Raw genomic sequence first — 22,098 nt, forward strand, 5'->3', positions numbered from 1 at the left:
GCGGAGCCGCCTCTTCTGTGCTGGCCTCTGCGGGGGCCGCTCGCACGCTCCCGTGCGAACGGCCCCCTCCCCTCCACCGGCATATTTTCTTTGTAATAGGAGCCCCATGGCGCAGAGTGGTAAGCTGCAGTACTGCAGTCAAAGCTCTACTAATGACTTGAGTTTATTCCGTTGGAAGCTGGTTTTAGGTAGTCGGCTCAAGGTTGACTCTGCCTGTCATGCTTCTGAGGGCAGTAAAATGAGTCCCAGTTTGCTGGGGGTAAAGTGTAGATGACTGGGGAAGGCAATGGCAAACTCCACATAAACATATAAAAATTGTCGCCTAGTAAATGTCATGATGTGACATCACCCCACGAGTCAGTTACAACCCAGTGCCTGCACAGGAGACAACCATTACCTGTAATTTCTAAATAGATCAACCCAGGATTGCTCCCTCAGTAGAGCTGTTAGAAAATATTGACTGGGCAGTTTAAAATGTGTCAAGAAATCAGTTTTGTTCAGTTTTTTTTAATTAGAAAACTCTGAAAAGAAGCCCTTTGGGTATGGATGGAGAACAGAATACAGAGAAAAACCAGCATTTTCCCCAATTTTTTTCTGGCCTGTGACATTCCTGATAGGGTGTCCTTGGTTGCACAGGCAAAAAGAGGGGTGAGGAGCAGACAGTCACGCAGAATAAATGATAAGCTGGCGATGGCAGTAGGGAGACAATAAAGTTGCTTGGTTCTAGGAGACACCCTGTCTGGCACAAGGAGAAGTAGTGGCTAAAGCTCCATACATTCTCAGTTTTAAGCCCTTCTTGTTGTCTAGAGGTCCTGACGAGCAGATATTTTAATTAAAAACTATAAAATGCAGCCATGATCCTGGTATTACACCCTTAAGACTTGGTTAGAGTAGGGAGCACTTGAATGCAATTAAACTATATAAAGTGAGGCCTCCTGAGAATTGTCCTACTTCTGGGGCTGCTACATTTTTATTTTCTCTGCTGTGCCTTTAGTTCAGCAGGTATCAGCACACTTTTTTTAGCCAACATGCTACCCCCCCCCCTTCCATGCACATCAACATCTGCCTCTCTAAGGATACTTAGCCTTTCGGTGTCTTGTTCTCCAAACCTCTACTCTTCTGGGGTGGGTGGGAGGATGTCTGTCAGCCAGGACTAGAAAATAGAATACATGCTGCCAAATGGCACTTTGTTCTCTGTTTTAGTGATGAGTACAAATTAGATGCTCTGTTTTCGAAAAATAAGTTGCCAAATGCCAAGCACCTCTTCAGTCTGCTCTTCTCAATCTGAGCTGTGTACCAGAGACCACCCTTCAGCCTACAGATCTGTGTGCCTCACTCATCACATGATGGGGTAGGCCACAGGAAGCTGCTTGAGAGCTGACTGGCTATAGGCCTGGTTGCCTCAGATCATCCTTGCTTCCCTCCTTCTACCCAGGCACAAATAGCACTTCCAGCCCAAAACTTGTCGTTTTGTTTGTCAAACCACAGTGGCAGAACTTTTCAAAGAACAGTAACATCTTAGATCTACTCACACCTTATAGCAGCCTATAAAATGTTTAGGCGACACAATTTAAGAAACATGATCCCACTGCTATTCCCTCATTGTAGTGTTACTTCAAGGATCACAGATACTTGTTACCATTTTGTTGTAATAAGTTTTTGTTGTAAGTTTTTAATTGCAATTTGATGTTTTCAATTAGATGTATAATTTTTAAATTCTCCCTCCCTTTAAAGGTTTGAAATTGAAATAGAGCCAATTTTTGCAAGTTTAGCATTGTATGACGCTAAAGAAAAGAAAAAGGTGAGTTATTTATAACATCTATGTATTTATTTACAAGGCCTGGACTACAGTGTCTCTGTGGCTAACTTTTATAAGAGTGCTGTGTTCTGTTTTCAGTTCCAAAACTTAAGAATCACATCAGTGTATTAGGAAGTAGCACAAAATGATCTGCCACAGAAATAAGAGAATTTGAAGGCAAAAATATTTAATCTGGGCATGTCCTGCCTTGTAAAGATAAAATTGTATGTATAAAACCGAGTGCACTGCACAAATGTGGGACCATTTAGGGAATCTTTAGCCTTGGCAGAAAAGAGAGAATTTTCTTCACTTGTGTGTTTGTTTGTTTTTCACCTATAAAACATGGTTTCAGAATTTCAGCTCTTTGACTAACAGGAAATGATTTACTCAGACAAAATAGAATTAAAAGAACACCTGCCTGTTCTGACTGGTTATGTCATGGAACCTGATGCAAATACATTCCCATTGTGACACCTTTTATAACTTCTTGAATATTTCAGATTTTTCTGTGAAATATATTTTAAATGTAATTCAATCTCTCAAATATGTTTCTTGTTGCTAAAATGAGAAAAGTCGTACATGCTGTGTTTTATTCATCTGAGAAGTTAGAGTGTTTTATTGTTAAATCTAGAGGTACCCAGTGCCCCTGGTGGTGTATAATGGGAGTTCCTAGAGTTTGCTTTTTATCACTTAATGGGTACATGGACTATCACTTTGTTTCATCCCTGATATAGGAATTCTGCATTTGTTCTGCATTTATAATCTAGCCCAATTTTATCCCTCCTCCATTCTGCTGCAGAATGCTGTAGTTTTGTAATGGCCACAATCATGTCCTGGGAAGGGAGGAGAAAGGAAGTTATCTGCTTTAGCAAGAATGGCTGTTGCAAGGGGTAGTTGAGTTAAGTAGGACAATGAGCTTTCTGGTCCTCTGATCAGGAAAGAGGTGATGCCTTCCCTTCCCATTGCCTTTCCCTCCTGCCCTAGCCAGACTCTACAGCTATGGCTGCTAGTGTACTCATCATTCTACCACTTCCTGCCAAGCGGGTTTAGGTGGCTTCTGCAGTTGCAGGAAACAATGGAGTGCTGGCAGTACATGTAATTAGCCATGTCTAGCCAGATGCTAGATGTGGAACAATTGACAGAAACTATCACTGTATTTTCTTGTATAAATAAGGGAGAGAAAAGTAATGGGAATGGGTAGGATGGTATAATAAAGATTCTTGGGGCGGGGGGGGGGGCATGTGACCGCCTATGGCAATTTACAAATCTTGGGTCAGGATTCATATTTGGGGGACTAATGGGGACATCTGGGATAGTAGGCAGCCCCATCTTGTGACTTGCAAAAGCTTGCAAGAGCCTCCAGAGGAAAGTTGTTTGTTAATAGTAAATCTGCTTAGATTTCTCTAGCATACTCAGACCCTTAAAAAACAGTACAAAGTGAATAGGAATCAAACCTAACCTTAAGTGGTTAGATCAGTGGTACTCATTCTACAGCTTGTAAAGAGCCAAATTCATAATTACTATTAACCAGAAGAGCCACATAACCACTGTATGTCCTGAGTGCTACCCCACCAAACATACAATATAATAATATAAGAAATAACTATTAATAGTAACTATAACCTTTTTAAGTTACTGGATTAGTTCTGAGCATGAAAGGTTGTTTCTTCCCACTACTGTTGAACCTTTGCACTTGTGCATTTGGAGCGAGAGGAAAGGCCTTCTGCTCTACTTTTTTGCTTTATCCTCAGAATGAGGAACAAGAGTCCCGGGGAGAGCCAGTGGATGATAGAGAAAGGGAAGTAAAACCACCACTACCCACCTTGGCCAGCTTCTCTGTTCCTGGGTAGCTGCAGTGGAGGTGGTACAACTGGACTGTCTCTTCTCTGCAGCCACCTTGCAGCTTGCACCTTGCAGTGCCAGGATGAAAATGTAGAGGCTGAAAACAATGGTTGGGGTTGGGGGTGGGGGAATGGAGTTGTTGGAGAGAATGGACCATTTTCCTCCATTCCTGCCATAAGGCCTACAGTTTACTTTGCTTACCTTGCCTCCAGTCCCTACAGCAGCAGTTATTTTTAAGGTGAGAATCATCTGCCCATTATGAATGTCCTTGCATATATTTCTGGAATTTGAGGTAGTTGCCATACTGGAGAACAGATCTCAGATGAGCCCCACATGGCACATCAAAGAGCCACAAGTTGATAATGTATGAATTGTTGAAGGCTTACAGTGTGTAACAGACTTCCCTCTGTGATACACCTCTGAAGATGCCAGCCAAAGATGCAGGCGAAACGTTAGGAACAAGATCCACCAGACCTCGGCCACACAGCCCGGAAAACCCTCCAGAACCAGTTGATAATGTATGTTTGGAGTAGGGTTGCCAATTCCAGATGAGTAAGTTCCTGAAGATTTGGGGGTGGATCATAGGAAGGGCAGGGTTTGGGGAGGGGAGAGACCTCTGTGAGGTATAATGCTATAGAGTTCAGCCATTTTCTCCAAGGGAAGTCATCTCTGGTAATTAGTTGTGAATCTAGGAGATCTCCAGCAAAACCTGCAGGGTGGCAACTCTGGTTTGGAGGGAGTTAGTAGATTAAACACCATTAATGTATGCTTCCATCAATATGGATCTTCTCCATATTTTCCCAGCTTGCTAAAGATAGCACAGTGTTAAGACAGCATGGAATTAAGATGGTGAGAGGGTCATGTAGTTGTATATTTCACTGGGCATGTTGATTTGGTTTGACAAATGGAATTGTGTGGACAAAAAACCATGTGTCAACCATATTTGTTTGACTAACCATTCAGAGAATGTAAGCCTTAGCACTTAGCTGAATAGCTTGCTATGATCTCTTCTTCTGGTGACTGATAGCATCAACAGTTGAAGTGGGAGAAGGAATATGGGGTTCCTTATCTGCATTAGATAGAATTATTCCATTACCAAGATGTCCATTTTATATGGTTTGTTTCCTCTTGGTGGCATCAAAGTACTGCAAATGGTTATCTGCTTGCAGAATGGTACTTTCCTTCTTCCCACCCCATCACTGCAGCCCATTTTGCAATCCCCAGCACTGTATCTGGGGTTCAGGAGACTCCCAAGAACAGCCCTGGTCACAGTGTGTGTGGGTGGGGAGGAGGGAAGCAGTTTCCTGTTCCTCTGTGCCCTTCTGCTAGAGGAAAATAAGTGTTAGATCCAAATCATTCTGTGCCACATGCAACTTAAATCCCAAAGAGCAATCTGGAAAATACAGATTAGTATTCCTTGTTTGTATGTACCTGAAAACAGAAAAGGCAACTCATATTGGTGCAGGGGTGTTGTGGGGTTTCGGGGCTGTATGGTCATGTTCCAGTAGCATTTTCTCCTGACTTTTCACCTGCATCTGTGGCTGGCATCTTCAGAGGATCGCCAGTGGTTACGACAATGAAAGATTTCAACAATACATATTGGTGCACTTTAGTTGATTTCTGAGGAAGCTATTTACTGCCATTTCTGCCAATTGATTCCAGTCCTGAACCAAACAGGACTGGAATTATAGGTATGCATGGTGGCAAGTAAAATGAGCTGCTATAACATTTTCAAATCATGTGTTTAATTAGTTATTCAGAAATTTGGCACCTGTATAAATCTGCCTCTGATATATTCTTTCAGATTTCAGAAAACTTCTACTTTGATTTAAACTCAGAACAAATGAAAAGCATGTTGCGTCCTCATATACCACCTGCTGCCATAACAACATTAGCCCGATCTGCTATCTTTTCTATTACTTATCCTTCTCAAGATGTTTTTCTGGTAATAAAGGTAAGAGATGTTCGTGTGTGTGTGTGCGCGTGTGCGTGTTAAGTGTTGTCAAGCCACGTCCAACTCATGACTCCCCTATGAATTAATTTTCTCTGGCATATCCCATCATTAGCAGCCTTGCTCAGGTCTTACAGCCTGAGAGCTGTGGTTTCCTCTTTGAACCAATCCATCTCATGTTGGGTCTTCCTCTTTTCCTGATTCCTTCAACTTTTCCTAGCATTATTAACTAACTTAACAAGCAAAGAAAAATAAAGTAAAAATGTACATTTTGTGCCTAATTAAAATCAGCATGACAATTGTGTTGTTCACAATCACCATGTACACTGACCTTTGCTGTATCAGCTGAATGCATAAACATTTTAAGTCCAAATTCAGTATTATTATTATTGCCTGGCATAACATGCTCCTAAATTTTCTTTGCTTATGAAGGAATCTATTGATCTAGCCATTTGTTTGGTGCTTCTGAGGTTCATCTTGAGCAAAAATTTAGACATGAAGATAACATATCGTACAAAATCAAGTTTCAGTTTGGTCTAGGTGGTATCTGAATACCCTTACTCTTGGCTAACTTGAACCAGGCATTATCCTAGGAAAGGAGGACGTTCCCACTTCAAAAAGTTGAGTTTTTGAGTTCTATAAAGTGGACCTGGAAATTTTGATGACATTACCCAAAGACAGTGTGTTCCATAGACATCTTGGGCATATGCATATGGCTTTAGCTCCATGGAAGTGGCCTCAATCAGATGGTGACTATCTACGCTTGAAGGGCATACTTTTACTTTGCCGTTTTTTGCCAGGGCTGTGATGTTGGGTAAACTCTAAAAGTAGCTGTGGTGATGTCTAAGCAGCTATATCATAACAGAGTTTCTTAGAAGTAGTTTCCTATTGTCCTGGGAAATATGTTAAGATTATGATTCACATTTCATTGTCCCATATGACCCAAGCAAGCTCATTGACAGTAGCATTAAGAGGAGACTTGGTTGTCAAATTTTGCTCGTATCCCAATGCCTAGTTTCTGAAGCAAAAATTTGCATGTGTATGTATATTTCATTCACAGTACTTAATATTACAAAATAAGAGCAGAAGATTGACATCTTGCAACTGAGATCAGTATCTATCTAAAAGAGTTCATGGTTGTACATTAGCACTTGTAAACTCTATGAGATGAGCCTAGCTACCAGGCATTTGTTTGAAATTGTACTCCATGAGAAGGAAAAGGACAGGAGCAAAATAAATAAGCTGGAAAAAACAGCTTGTGGTATTGGCTCAGAAGGGGAGGTTACATATATTTTTCCTCTTAAGCAGTAATGTGGAATTGAATAAAATTTTGGTAATGTAAATGCTCTGCTTCAAAAAATTAAACATGCCAGTGATATGCATGGCTAACTACCCAACAAATGGTGATGTCAGATTTGTCTGCACCATTTGCCTTTCTGAAGTAAAAGGAAATGGAATTCAAGCCAGCCTTCTCCCTACCCCAAGTGGGATAAGAAAGGTTTGGGGATAAGAAAGGTTTGGCTAAAATTACCCAGATCTCCCTGCACCAGAGGAGAACAGGACTGTAAAAGCTGTTGACAAGCTGTTGGATGCTGTTACTCAGATCTGGGGGCTGGATTGAAAACACTACCAGCAAATAATCTGGAAAAGCAGAACGTCCCCTCTTTCCCTGTTTTTTTTTTTTTTTTTTTTTTTTGCTGTTTCATGACCTCTGAAAGTGTGCTCCTGGGGATTAAGGGACCCTTACAGACACTGTGCAGGAGAAAGTCGTAGGGGGGAAATTGGTGAAGAACACCCTTCCCTTTTCTGCCAACAGATACATCTATTGAATGGCATTCTGGATCCAACCCTATGCTAGTTGCTATTATCAATGGATACAGAGACATAGTCATCACACATTTTATATATTTCACAATCTGGCAGTGTACACATATACACAAACTTGTTTATTTCTGCACATCATTTTGGTGGAATTATAACATCTGAAGATATGAATACTCTTAAGTTCTAGGGAAAAGGAAGTGGTTTAACTGTCAAGATACCCTCTTCCTTAGCACATTTGTGTGTGTGTAAAGTGCCATCAAGTCACAACTGATTTCAGCAACTCCGTAGGGTTTTTAGGGCAAGAAATGTTCAGAGGTGGTTTGCCTTTGCCTGCCTCTGCATGATGACTCCAGTGTTCCTGGTGGGCTCCCATCCAAGTAGTAAGCATGACTGATCCTGCTTACCTCTTGAGATCTGACAAGATAAGGCTAGCTTGGGCCATGCTACCATCCTAAGTACCATCCTAAGCACACTCATCCTAAGCCCATTGACTTAATGGATTTAGACGGGTATAACTCTAAGGGTGGCACTGTTACTTCCTTCATGAACCAGTGACATTTTTGAGCGACTAAACTGTTTGAGGAGAGCTTTCTTTTCCCCCTTTTTCAGCATATATTTTAGACTTTTTATGCCTTTTAAACCCCCACAATGTCCAGATATCTGGCTTGGCTCCAAACAAGTTTCCTTTTTGAGTTTTCTCAGTGGCATCTGACTTTAGTTTGTATGAGAGATCTTTTCAAAGGTGAACAAGAAACTGGTTGGGTAAAAAGACATGCTTTATCTCTTGTCTTTTCAAAGTAAAATGTTTTCTTATAAAGAAAGTCCACTAAAGAAAATGTTTTCTTTCATTATCTTTCACACTCTTATTAAAGAAGAAATAACAAAAAATTCTGTATATTATTGACTGACACTTTCCCTCTTCTTAAATCCATACTTCATAAACCTCTGGGAGAGTCTTACTATAATGTAAATGAGTATTTTCTGAAAATCAAACATTGTACAGCTTGGAAAGATGACACACGTACATCCCTTTGTGTCTAAAGGGCCTGTCATTGGAAAACGCAATTAAAACTATAAATGGACAAGCAGGGGACCCACAAGAACATGAAAGGGTCATTAATTTTTCTTGCATTTTCCTGCCTCACTTTCCCTTCCCTGGTGGTTCCCACAGCTTCCTTCCTTTTCCTGCTTCCTTCTCTCTTCCCTAATACCTGGCCAAACTATCTTTATCTGCCTCCCTGTGTTCAACTTTACTTCTTTCACTCTTCCTGGGAGAAGATGGCTGCCAGGGAAAGGGTAAAGAATCGTTTCCAGGACTGTTTTGGTCTCCAAGTCCCACCTGGCTTTGCTTTACAAAAACAAAGGATTAAAAAGATCGGCAGTATTGTGACATTCTTCTCTTAAAGCTGCAGGCACTTATTTCTATTATTTTGGGAGTTTTAATACCCCAAAGAGTGTGCGTTAGGTTACAGATTTTCCTCAAATCTGGGACTTCCTTCATGTTTGCAGAGAAATCCCACCTATCTGTCGCTACCTCTGTTTTGCATATCTATTTCTATATCTATTAATTCACACTCTATTGCTTGGTTCAAAATAAGATATATGATTTTATAGATCATTAATGTCAAATAGTAAGAAATGAAGAAAGGTAAATAAAAATCTGGGAGAGTTATGAATGTTTTGGCCTGTGGTTATGGCTTTCTGTCCTTCCCTTCCCCTTTTCAATCTTTCTTCTAGTTTGTATAGTATAAATAAAACTGTTCATTTGTTTTAAAACAAGTTTTCTATACAGGAACATACTCAAAGTGCTGTTCAAGTAATAAAATCAGTCAACAGTAACTTGCATCAGAATAAAATGGTCATTCCAAAACAAAGTAAAAGCAAAATGCAGCCATCAGCAACTCTTACTTTACTCTGAGTCACTAAAAATGCCCTGTCAAGAAGCCATATTTTTACAAGATGATGGAAAAAATACAATGAGATATCAAGGTGGGGATCAGTTGTTCTGATGAATCAGTGCAATGACTCCAAAAGCTGTATTCTAGGTCACACCGATTTAATCACTATAACAAAACCTTGAAGCCCAGCCTTCCTGCAGACCTTAGTTTAGTCTTGAATCTGTAGTTGAATTGTAGGTAGAAATATGTGATTGGATTCAGAGAACTGTGAGTGGAACCCTACTTGTGGAAGGAATACCTCCTGATCAGGTGGCCTTTAGGAATTGTATAGGCTCAGAGTTTGTGGGGTATTGAGACTTGATTGCGAAATGGCAAAAAAATTGCAGAAGTGTTTTCGGTTCATACAAGGGAATTTTTAAGTCAAGAGATGTGGCTTACAAATGCTTGGCTAAACGTCTCTACCCCTTTTTCTGTCAGTATACTATACACTATAACTAGATTTTTTTTAACGTTGTTGACAAAGTGTTCAGGCTTCATTAGGTAGTTAACTGGGTTTTTTGAAGTGTGTAAACTGCAGGTGTGTCACCTATTACTCACCTCTTTTTATTCCCTTTCCATAGCTGGAAAAGGTACTTCAACAGGGAGATACTGGGGAATGTGCAGAGCCATATATGATTTTAAAAGAAGCAGATGCTGCTAAGGTAATTCTTAAATATTTTTGTGCTAAATGCCGTTCTTAGATCATTGCAGTTGTTAGTGACTATGAAGTATTGACTTCGGATCAACATCTTTGGATCCTTTAGATCAGGGGTAGGGAACCTGCGGCTCGAGAGCCGCATGCGGCTCTTCTGCCGTTGCACTGCGGCTCCACGAGCCGAGCCGCTGGCCCCATCCTTGCCCGCCCTGCAGGCAGCAGGGCGGGTGCACCAACTGCCCACAGCCGGCTGGGCCGCGCCGCGGGCTTCCCCTCTCGCCTGCCCCGTTGGAGCGGGGCGGGCACTTTCCCGGCGGCTGGCGAGGCCGAGCCGCTGGCCCCATCCTTGCCTGCCCTGCAGGCAGCAGGGCGGACGCATCCATGCGCTTCTCAGAATGAGTGGAGTAAAAGGTAAAAAAACCCAATATATACAGTGTTATCTTTATTTTAAATGTCAAAAATTATTTGCGGCTCCAAGTGTTTTCTTTTCCCATGGAAAACGGGTCCAAATGGCTCTTTGAGTGTTAAAGGTTCCCTACCCCTGCTTTAGATCAATATCCTTTTCTGCTGTTCACCTGTGCAGCTTGTTGAGTGACCTTATCTAATTGCAGTTCTCAGCTTGACATTGTTGTGATTGCAAAATTAAGTCCCTGGAATTCACTACTATGGCTAAGTTACTGATTCTGGGTTACTTTCACTCATATGAATTGAAAACAAAGCATTCTGCATGAGCTGAAAAGTATCTTATGCAGGAGGACTGTACTTTGTAATGTAGAACTACTCAGTACAAGCAGGAGAAAAGCATAGGATCAAAGCCACTGTTCTTTCCACTGTTAATATTTCAAAAATGTTTTTATTTTATGAGCATTGGACTTTACTTTTGCAGAACAAGGAAAAACTGGAGAAACTGAAAAGCCAAGCAGAACAATTTTGTCAAAGGCTTGGCAAATATCGAATGCCTTTTGCATGGACAGCCATTCACTTAATGAACATAGTCAGCAGTGCAGGAAGTTTGGAGAGAGACTCGACAGAAGTAGAAATTGCTGCAGGAGGTTGGTATTAAGCATGCTCACAGAAAAATCCAAGGTGGATCTTCTTCTTAGACTGTTAATAACTCTGGAATAGGAGAGAGTTGAAATGACCAGACCGGCACATAGTATAGTGCTCCTAAATTAAAATGTGCCCGAATTTGAAATGCAACTTGTTGCTAGAATCAGCCTTTTAAGAAATCTATATAGAAGGGAATGGAGCACTTAGGCATATATACAAACTAGCCGTAGCCCTGTCTTATCAATGTTTTACTGTTTTTTAATGGTAATAATAACGTGGACAAGAATGATTGTACTTTCACAAAGATTGTACTTTCACAAAGCTCACAAAGAAGGAGTTCCTTACCAAAGAATAAGTTGGCCAGTTGTGGAATAAAAAGATAGCTCTTCTTGTGGATTAGAAACTAGTTAAATGACATCAGCAGAGGATAGAAAGAAATGGACAGGTCTCTCAGTAGGGATAAATAAGCTGTCAGGTTCCACAGGGATCGATGTTGTTACTGGTGCTCTTTAATTTATCTGCAATCAGGGTGAGTAGTAAAGTGACCAGGTTTGCTGATGACAGAAGATTGCTGAGGATGGTGAGAATCAAAGCAGAGTGCAAAGAGATCTTGGGAACATGGTGGATATCTCAATAAAAAGGCAGCAATATCTCTTCATTCGAAAACTAATTAACTTATGAAATTCTCTGCCGTGGGGGTATATTAATAGTTTTTATAGTTAGCTGGGTTTTAAAGGGGATTAAACAAATTCATCGAGGATAGGTTTGTCATTATGTTAGACATAATGACTAAATGGGATCTTCAAGTTTAAAGGCAGAGTACAAATAGCAATGTTTCACTGGAAAGGATACACCCTGCAGTCTATAGCATCTAGTACAAGCTATTTTGAGGGAAGGATTCTATGCTTACTGTGACCCAGTAAGGTTGTCCTTATATTCTGTTGATTGCCACAACATTTAGATTAGTCCTATAACAAAATCTGTGCTTATCTGCTTGTTCTGCTTTTTCATCCCTTCTCCAGGCCTTTGTAATGGGGGTGAAATGAACAGAACAAGCCTGTAATAACAAATAGGTTTATGTTTCAAGGATTTTACTAGTAAACCATCTGTTATTCTCTCTGAAACCAGCCTGCTAAGTCTTTGAGAATGTTACAGACTGATGAGTATTTTCCAAAGGAGTAGATTAATCGTTGTGAACAGCATAGCTCATCTGAAACCACTGTTCCCCATCTTTCAGCCCCCCACCCTTTCCCTAACTGCCAACTCCATCATTTTTTTCTCAATAGAAATACATAAATCTCCACATGATAAAGACTTTTATAATAGGCACAAGGCACTGGGGTATGGTTGCTCTGAAAGGAGCAGAGATATTCAGCTGTGCTAGATAGTTTCCTAACGCCTCAGGAGTGCGATTGTCTTAGCATAACCACCTCTTTTATCTTGCTTTTCCCATAATTTCAAAAAGCAGCAGTTATTTTCACATGTAGTCTTCCTAAAATAAATGTTGTTTGTTTGCGTATGTTTGTGTGTTTTTTAATACATACTTTCTTAAAGAACGCAAAGGATCTTGGTCCGAGAGAAGAAATTCTAGCATCGTTGGTAGGCGTTCTTTGGAAAGAACCACTAGTGGGGATGAGGCCTGCAATCTGACAAACTTCAGACCAGCTACCCTCACAGTGACTAACTTCTTTAAACAGGTATTATATGATCATGCTCACAGTGCCAGTGTGGTATAACTGCCAGTATGCAGGGGTTTTAATGTGAGTTTTAGCTTATTCATTCAGCTCTAGTGGCTCAGTTCTGCTTTCTGCATAGCCACATTCATTAAGACTAATTCAGAGTGCTTTCTGTATAGCTGTAGAAAGCTACTGTTTAGGGGTGACCCTGAAATGTGGAATGTGTTTTCTCATGGACACTTGCCAAAGCCCAAGTCTTTGGGAAATGTAAGATGCAATTGTTTGGAATTATTTTGGTTATGCTGGTATTGTCATGCCCCCACAGAGGCTTTTGTTATTTCCCCATTAAGCTTTAGTTTCCCCATAGTTAGCATGGTTTTAGTTCATTGTTAAGCCCCTGTCCCTTTAAGACATTTCCCAATAGGCAGTTTCCTTTCTTTACCCAGCAATCCCCTGTTTTAGTTCTAGCCAGTCAGAGTGATGTGCTAAGGGTAGTTGGAGACTGGAATATTCGTGATGTACTGATTAGTATATGGTGGTCCATAGAACACAAGTTAAGTTTAACAGCAGTTAGAATTAGACAAAGACTGAAAGAACTAAAAGGAAGCAAGACACAGTGGACTTTCTTGAAAGCAGCCAAGAAAAGACACAAGAGAAGACACAGTAATAAACCTATTGTTGAACTCTTGAGCCTGGCTTGTGTCTCCCCCACTCTGTCCTAGCCAAGTACAGGGCACCAAAAACAGATTCACTTGGGGGGCAGAACAGGTATGCAAGATAAGTTGTTATATTTGTCAAGAGAGATTGATTTCCCAACACTGGTATTTAATACAAGTTTAATTTTTTGTTACGCTACCAACATTCAGGATAGATGTGTTAAAATAAAATAGAAGCCTCTAATCAGGACAGTGAGCTGGGTGCTAGTGGAATTAACTTGGTCAAGGGCAAGGATGCAGTCCTGTTTTAAGGGTGTAATAAGCACATGAATAATATCAGGAGGATAGAGGTGCCAAGTTACTGTTTAGAAGTCCAGGACAGCATTAAATACTATCACCTGATAAATCTTTCAGGGATGACACAGTAGCACCTGCTGAGTCTGTGCAAATCTGGTGTTCCACAAAGCAGACCCATCACTTAGATCAGCACTGGGGGACTGTTGACCTGAAGTGCCTGGGATTAGCATCCTATAGTCCTTGGTTGTTACAAAGAAGCAGATGAGGTGTTTAAAAATTGGAACTTTCATTCTTTCATGTTCAAATTGTATTTTATATTAACAATGGATTGAGATTGTTAATTGATGGATTATTGGAAAGCTGTGGTTCTTTTAGGAACAGTTAAATATTGTACAGCCAAGCAAGATTATTATTCTTTATCCTTTCTCTTAAGTTTCACTACGGATAAAGTGAGTACTTTTGACCTAAAATACTATATTTTAATTCCCAGAATCCCTAAGGATAACACATTGCACTGGAAATATTTAGTAAGTGTATAATATTTAGATGATGGGGAATCAAATTAAAATAATTTTGTGAACAGTTTTTCTACGATAAAAGTAGAACTTTTACTAACAGAAGCTTCTGTGGCAAAGCAGTCTCACACATACTAGTAACAGAAACAGAACTTATTTTAACTGGTAACAACAAAGATTGTTTTCTGCTGTTTTCCACAGTATTAACAAGGTGCTCAAGGATATTACAAAAAAAGGACTTGCATTGTATTAGTATTTTCATCTGGGAATCTGTAAAAGGTTGCTTCAGCGTACCTGCTCATAAAATTTGTCGACATTTTTCAAAGCTGCTTATTACAGGGTAGTCTTGCTGAACTTTCAATGATGTCTTTATGCCTTGTGATCTGATTATTGAAACATAAAGGATTAAAAACTGTTCATAGAGATCTGTCATGTTTTTGTAGACCAGTGGTTCTGATTCCTTTCATACACAGTGGGGGAATAATAACTAAACAAAAGGGAGCCATATGGATAAAATCATGAGGAAGGCAGTCTCTGATCTCTGCTAGTGGAAAAGAAATTACTTGTGTTGGGTTATTTCTCTTGTTGAATTTATAGTTACTCTATAGCTAGGCTTTTAGCTGTATCTTTTTGGCCATTCCTGCTTTCTGGCTTGTTTATAAACCTTTGCTCTACAACAGACTTTTACTCACAAATATCCTGCTGTTCATGAGAAGGTCTCCTTCTGAAGACAGAAAATGATTGCTGGCCATCTCTATAGCCAGTTTCCTCTTTGTACTTGCCCCTCTTTTCTTTCATTGTCTTCTCTATGTTTTTGGGGGGTTTGGCAAGGTGGGCTTTCCTGGAATTCCTCCATCACCTTGAGAGAAGAGTCAGAGTCATATAGTTCATTTCATTTTTCAAAGAGAATACAGTAGTAATTCCTTCTTTTTCCAGGGTTTTTTTTTTTTTGGAAGGGGGGGTGGGGTGGGTCCTAAGGGCTAAGTAGAGCCTATTTAAAAAGCATGCCGGAATCAAATTTACCTTAATAAAATTATAAAAATTTCATAATGGGAGGAGGCTACTCAGATTTGTAATATATCACAAACACATGATTATTTTATTACAGAGGCAGTCAAAATATGAACATATGGGAAGGCAATAAGGAATGTTAGAAGAAAAACGTTTGTTCCAAGTGCATAGTTGAAAATTACTACATGTCTTCATTTTTTTATTTAAATAGGAAGGTGACCGTCTAAGTGATGAAGATCTGTATAAGTTTCTTGCAGATATGAGAAGGCCATCTTCTGTTCTACGGAGGTTGAGACCCATTACAGGTATTCTAGTGATATTCCTGCGGAGGTTGAGTGAGAGCTAAGTGATAATTCAGTGCTGCTTATGCTTCTTGTCACTTTAAGCTACTTCTGTCTTCAACGACTTTAACACCATCGTAGATGAATGTTACTTGGACTGAAGGAATTTGTACGACGCTATGTAGATGAATTTGTCTTAACGTAATTCCAGGTGTAGGACAAATGAACAGTTTGTTTGTATTTTGTCCATAACCTACCAGGATAGAACTGTAAAAAAAGTTTGATTAGATCTTTGCTCTGTTTCTGAAACTCATAATTGGGCCAGCTTCCAATTTTTTTGTATGTGGTCATCTTTTGTTGTTCAGGAGTCACAATTTTGCAACTGTTAAGCATTGTACAGGTTTGCTGAGGTTTATTTACAATACTTTCATGGCCCTGTGGATACATTACTATAAGTTCTGCCAGTGTAGTTTCACTGGTTTCATTTCAATGTTAAGACCGCTGGTTACCTTACTATTTAAAGTGCCAAATTGGGATATGCGGATGGTAATTTTAAGCCGGGGCCATGCATGGAACAGACACTTTTTCTTTTGCGTTATACGGCATTGTTTCATTTCCTCTGAAACACTTCCTTTTTTATGCGCGGCGCAGAACCTTTTTCACGCCATGGCGTAAAGCTGCAATGCCGCGGATACATGAAGATCAATACTAAAGACGCACGGCAGATGAATCAAATCAGTGGGATTCATTCAGCAAGATTTTCTAAAATTAGGTGATTACTGTGGTTTTGTAGTCCAGATTTTAGGAAGCAGAGAAAAGCTAAAGGACAAAATCAGGAGAAGCAGGTGTCAAGAAGTGCTGCCGCCGAGGGAATCTTATAGTTTTAGCTAGCTGCAAAACAGAACGCGGTAAGGCATTTCCAGCCGTAAACGTTCCCCGGCGAGTTCTATCAGAACTTTTCAAGCAGCTGAGAAACTTCTAACTGGAAGGGGTGAACTGTTTCTGTTGGGAGGGGGCAGTTTGCTCCAAGCTGGAAAGGTTCAGCAAGGGCAGCCCTAGGATTGGGTGAAAGGAGTCCCCAGACTATGACCAGCATTTTTCATAATGAATCTTCAATGAAACAACTAGTCATTCCCTTTCCACACACACCCCTTTGTTGCTGCCAGATAGAACTTTGCTTATGGTTTGCAATCTAAGACCTCAAGAATGACTATGCTATGAAGGACTTTTAAAAGTTAGCTTTGGTGTTTTCTGCACGGTCCACATATATCCTGAGATGGGGAGGTGAAATATCCCAGTCTGTGCATGATTTTCGCACGGCTTCCAGTCCTAAATCGGGCCCGCCCCACGAGATTTCCCTTATTCCGGGGTTTTCAAAAATGCTGAATTGGCAGTTCTTTTAAAATATCCCACGCTTATCCCGCTGCCATGCAAACACCGCAGGAGAGGGACTGGTTTATTTTTCCTGCCTTGCTGCCTGCTCTCCCTGCTCCTGCGTCCATCTAGGGTCTCGCTGCAGCCCCCTGTTTCTCTGCCGCCCCCGTTCACCCTGTTCGGCAAACAGTGAGCTGGGCATCGTTCCTGCAGGAGGGTCAGGAAAGCACCTTCCTCATCCCACATTTGTTGTACAAGATTTGGTATATCAAAAATCCACGTCGCAAATCAGGCTCAATTCCTCATTTGGTTTATAAACTCAAATTCATTGTCAACACATTCATTTCATTTGTTTCAACCAGAACTTAAATAACAACTTATTATATTCAGGAACTCAGTTCCAAAGCATACAAGTCCACAATTTATAATAATAAAGTCAAAGTATTCTCCAGATAAAGTTCATCATTTCATTAGTCCATTCAAGAATTATTTGTAATCCAATATAGTCCATTCAGAAAAATTGTGTTGATATTGGCAAAACCCGCTTCGTACGTAATGTGTATTTCGTTATCTTCCTCAGTGCCTCAACCTCATATGTCTTGTATTTGAAGATCTCTTATGGGTAATCTACAAAAACATAATAGAATAGTCTAATTCTTTCATATTTTATATTAAACATCATATTAGCCTATACCAAGCCGTATACTTACCACAGCCTTATGCTATGGAACTGAGTTCTTGAATATAATAAGTTGTTATTTGAGTTCTGGTTGAAACAAATGAAATGAATGTGTTGACAATGACTTTGAGTTTATAAACCTAATAAGGAATTGAGCCTGATTTGCGACGTGGATTTTTGATATATGTTTATGGTAGTTGCATGTCTGATGTTAATGTACAAGATTTGGTGCCTAACAAGTAGATTAAGTGGACACTTCAAAAAATGGACGCCTTTAAAGAAGTGCTTTTGTGATAACTGGAAGACGCCTATTCACTGTGAGAAGGTTGTTTATGTTTGACAGACATTTTTCAAATCCCCCAAATAAATGAGATCGCTTCGAAAAGGATGGCTGGTAGAATTTCAATCCCCATTCTCCAAAACCTTACTGAAAGAGCAAGATTAAAAGAATGTCCAATTCCTAACACAAACACATACAACAAATTCTAATTCCTTTAATTATAGCTAGGATTTTTTCCCCAGAAATTATTCATTGTAATTCTACCATATAATGATACCTGCTTACCTATGAAAAGGTGTTAGTCACTTAATGATCAAAAATTGGAAAAAGACACAACTTTTTAGAAGTTTTCCTGTTTGATCTCTTGAAAGTGATGGTTTTCTGTCTTAGACAAGTGGCTGTTTACAAGCTTGATTATACTAATAATTTCTCTTGTCTTAGCCCAATTGAAAATAGATATTTCTCCAGCTCCAGAGAACCCACATTATTGTCTAACTCCAGAGTTACTGCAAGTAAAACTTTACCCTGATAGCAGAGTTCGCCCAACAAGGGAGATCCTGGAGTTTCCTGCAAGAGATGTTTATATTCCAAACACAACATATAGGTAAGAATAAAAATAGATTTTTAATTTAATGCAAAGGTAGTACACGGTACTTGCCATCATCACTGGAGGAAGTGATTAAGATAGATTACATAACGTAGATGAATTTGTTCAGAAGGAGATTTTTTTAAATTGCTTTAATTACACAATACGTGGTAGTCTTAATTTTTCTTGTTTCATTTATGAGACTTTTCAGTGTCAAGCATATTCACAAGATCACTTTTAGTTAATGTGTTAATTGTTAGGTTGCATTATTCACGCAGTCAGAGGTTAAGCTGTGGTAAAATGTCTTAAATTGACTATATATATAGGAACAGTTGAATTCCACATGTGTGTGTGTGTGTGTGTGTGTGTGTGTGTGTGTGTGTGTGTGTGTGATTGGTTAAATGATGTAGTTTCTTCTCATACTTCTGTCTCCTTTTCTGACCTTTGGTGACCCTGAAGATTGAGGTGATGTGATGCCAGAATTTCTTGGCCGTATTACACACAGTAGATCCTTTACTAAGAGCCATTGGGATAGAGCACGTTTTATACTAAAAGGATCTCTTTTAGAGTTCACATGCTTTCATCAGCATTCCTCCAAAGGTTACTACATAGAACAGTACCCAATACCAAGATAAGGATAGGAAATCAAGGTGAAAAGCAGTTTCCCCCGGGATGGTGTCTATTTATGGAACTGTTGAAATCAATGAAGATCGGAAAGGGCTACATTTCTTTGATATTTAGCAATTTAATACAAAGCACCCCTGACATAATTCTTTACTTCTGATCAGCCTTCTAAAACCTGGCTTTTCTTTTGGGAGCAGGCCAAATTTCTTGTTTCTCAAGGAGAAACTTAATAATCTTCAATGCCAAATAGCAAAGAGAGTTTGGAAGGCAATTCCATGTCTCTTTTCAACCTAACTGTATATTTTTAGGGATAAGGGCAGAAGGATAATAATTGTGGTCAGCCAACCATTGAGGGATGTGCAATAAATCAATGCAAGTAAGAAGTCTTTGCAAGGACACAGTGGTTCCAAATAATATATGTATAATATACTAATGAAATTTTTATAGAAGTCCTTATTGTCTAACAGAGCTACTAACAATTTGGCTTTTCAGGATACAAATGGAAGGCCACTGAAGGGAAATATAATGTTATTACTTTGTTAATGGGGGTAGGTGCAAATCATTAAACCTTGTGTTATTTAGTAAAGGCTGAATGCTCTTAACCTATCCCCAACACTTTTCAAAGTTACCATCAGCATTAAAGGGGCTTGAATATGGAACATTGTTTGGAGTAATCAACAACAATGGTGGTCATTTGATACCTCTTCAACTATAAAGTGAGAAGAAGTGAGGTTCAGAAGACTAAGATAGGAAGAGGGCGGTTGAGCTAAGCAAAGGCAAGTTCTTTTTTAGAGTGTTTAATTCATGTTTGGATAGAATATTGTATGGGGGAATAAATATCCCTGAATGATAAAATACTTATGGATAAGTCTGTGAGTGACTGTTTGGCCCTGAAGGTTAAACATATGATCTGTATTTTCACACATCACATACATCTGACTCGTGGACCTTGGAATTAGCAACATGAGCTGGTCAACATGTTTTGTTTATTAGGGCTGGCCATTTGGTAAAGCTAAAAGGACCCCCCCTCCCCGCCAGCCATTCAAGTGCTGAAAAAGACTAATAGATTTTGGCTTTTGTAGCTGCCGGCACAGGGGGTGGGGGGTGGGTTGTGTGTGACTCAATCCCTCCCCTGCTGTCTGCCAAGTTGATTCTGGCTTCATAGGCAGCAAGGTGGCCAGTAGAGCTGCTGGGTGGAAGATTCTTGATCCCCCCCATGCAACCCCCCTTGCAATGCTGAATACAGGAGTCAGTTCAGCCAATTCCTGCATTCAACTGTGAGAGCTGGTATTTTTTGAGTTTAGCTTTTAAAAAAATGAAAATTTTTGGGAAAGTGAAACCTGAAAAATACTGGAAAAGGTGGTTATCCCTACTGTTTATGAATGTAGCTGAGACATCTGATGTTTGACAGGATATAAAACAAGGTGGACAGTTTGTCTAATAATTGATTCAGCATTGCAGTTTTTATATACTTCAGATGAACTCAGGTGTCTGTTTGTGAAGCTGCTTTGGACCAGCAACAGACCCAGAGTCCTTGTGAAAATGAGTGAGATAAGAATTGTTTATTTTAGCTCAGGCAATGGAAGTGCAAGTTCTTAATGTAGCATTAAGAATAGAATTTTGTTGCAAGTATTTCCAGGCGTTTCAGATGTGCACCGTACTCCTTGTTAAACTAGTACTTTCTGTTGCTTTATCAACACAATAAATTCAATTTCTTTAGAAAATTTAGTAGCACTTTTTTGCAGTCCTTTTCTAATATAAATTAATGCAGCATTGGAGCAATTCATCAAGCAATCCTCCCAGCTTTCCCTCTTCACAATTTCCATTTACTTCAGTGTGGCCCTGAGAATGCCTCATGGAAAGTAATGGATACTTCAGTTGGCCCTGTTTGTATACCTTGCTCAGAATATGATGACAGGAGATTTGTGAATTCATCCACCATTTTCTGGACCATCTTTGTTTTAGAATTCTCAGCTTGGGTCCTAGTGCCTACCAATTTTGTTCCCAAGGCACTAGGACACAAGTGGAGCATTCTAGATCAAAGACAGTCCAGGAAATGGCAAATGAATTCACAGATCTACTATCATCTTTATCATGAACAGAGTATAGTTGACATATTTGTAAGCTTGAACAACTTATATCTTTTTGCCCATTTATTAAGCTATTGCTTTAAAATGTGTCTGTCAATTCAAGCCTTTATTGGCATACATAAATGTGTCTGTCTTATTTGCTCAACCTGGCTTAGAGTAAGGTACACAGATCTTATATGCAGATATATATCTGCCATCTCTCACCTCTCATTGGCAGCTGGGGTCAGTGAGAGATTGTGGGGAGTTGTCGTTGTACCAGTGGCATCCTGAAATTGGCATACTCCTTTTCCAGCAAATGGCTGCCATTCATTTATATAGAAGAAAATAAAGAGAAAACTTTGTAAAAGATTGGGAGGTACTGGCAGAGGTGATTTCTCCTTCCCTGCCATGAGGTTTGAGCATGACTGCAGCCTGTTTACTTTATGTGCAATTTAAGGGAAATTGTTAATCAAATAAATATAATTGGCTGTAACAGTTGTGGAAATGCAAAAAATAAAAAAGCCTGGCTGTGGCCTGGTTGCCATTAAGATTTTATACCACATTAAGATTTTATACCACATGTGCACTCGGGGTTTTGCTCTTCCAGGTGTGTTGGTAGGTGTATTCTGATTGCAATGCAAGTAGAAAAAGGACTTCACTCATCAACCCTCTACCATTTTCGCAAACTAAAATGACCCAAGGGAGCTGCTGTTCGCTGTGTTGAGAAACCTACATATAACAATGGCTACACATATATATTCAAACACAACAAATAGCAAGTCCTGACAGCTGTTTCAGTTTGTCAGAACAACCCAGGGGAAGGCTGAAACACCTCCACACACATCATACTTGTAATAAGAATATAGCCTCTGCTCATGTAGAAGGCATGGAACTCCTGGCATCAGTGGTCCAAAGTTTTTGTTGCAGGTAAAAGAGTTTAGGACTATTAAAATTACCCTTATCATTAGTGTCCTGAAAACAGTGAGATAGTTC

At 39.8% G+C, this 22,098-nt stretch overlaps 1 protein-coding gene across 8 annotated transcripts in view; it reads left to right on the plus strand.

Moving 5' to 3' along the window:
- The window catches only part of DOCK7 (dedicator of cytokinesis 7), a 146,366-nt gene that overhangs the window by 41,258 nt on the left and 83,010 nt on the right, over positions 1-22,098 (plus strand). For all 8 annotated transcript variants that reach the window (XM_048495884.1, XM_048495886.1, XM_048495885.1 and 5 more), the window contains exons 8-14: positions 1,735-1,801; positions 5,445-5,594; positions 9,934-10,014; positions 10,894-11,059; positions 12,612-12,754; positions 15,424-15,517; positions 18,268-18,430. In XM_048495884.1, the coding sequence (XP_048351841.1) occupies positions 1,735-1,801; positions 5,445-5,594; positions 9,934-10,014; positions 10,894-11,059; positions 12,612-12,754; positions 15,424-15,517; positions 18,268-18,430 (864 nt within the window). The remainder of the gene's footprint in view (positions 1-1,734; positions 1,802-5,444; positions 5,595-9,933; positions 10,015-10,893; positions 11,060-12,611; positions 12,755-15,423; positions 15,518-18,267; positions 18,431-22,098) is intronic.

Source organism: Sphaerodactylus townsendi, linkage group LG05, assembly GCF_021028975.2.
Source record: "Sphaerodactylus townsendi isolate TG3544 linkage group LG05, MPM_Stown_v2.3, whole genome shotgun sequence".
Classification (NCBI taxonomy): Eukaryota; Metazoa; Chordata; class Lepidosauria; order Squamata; family Sphaerodactylidae; genus Sphaerodactylus; species Sphaerodactylus townsendi.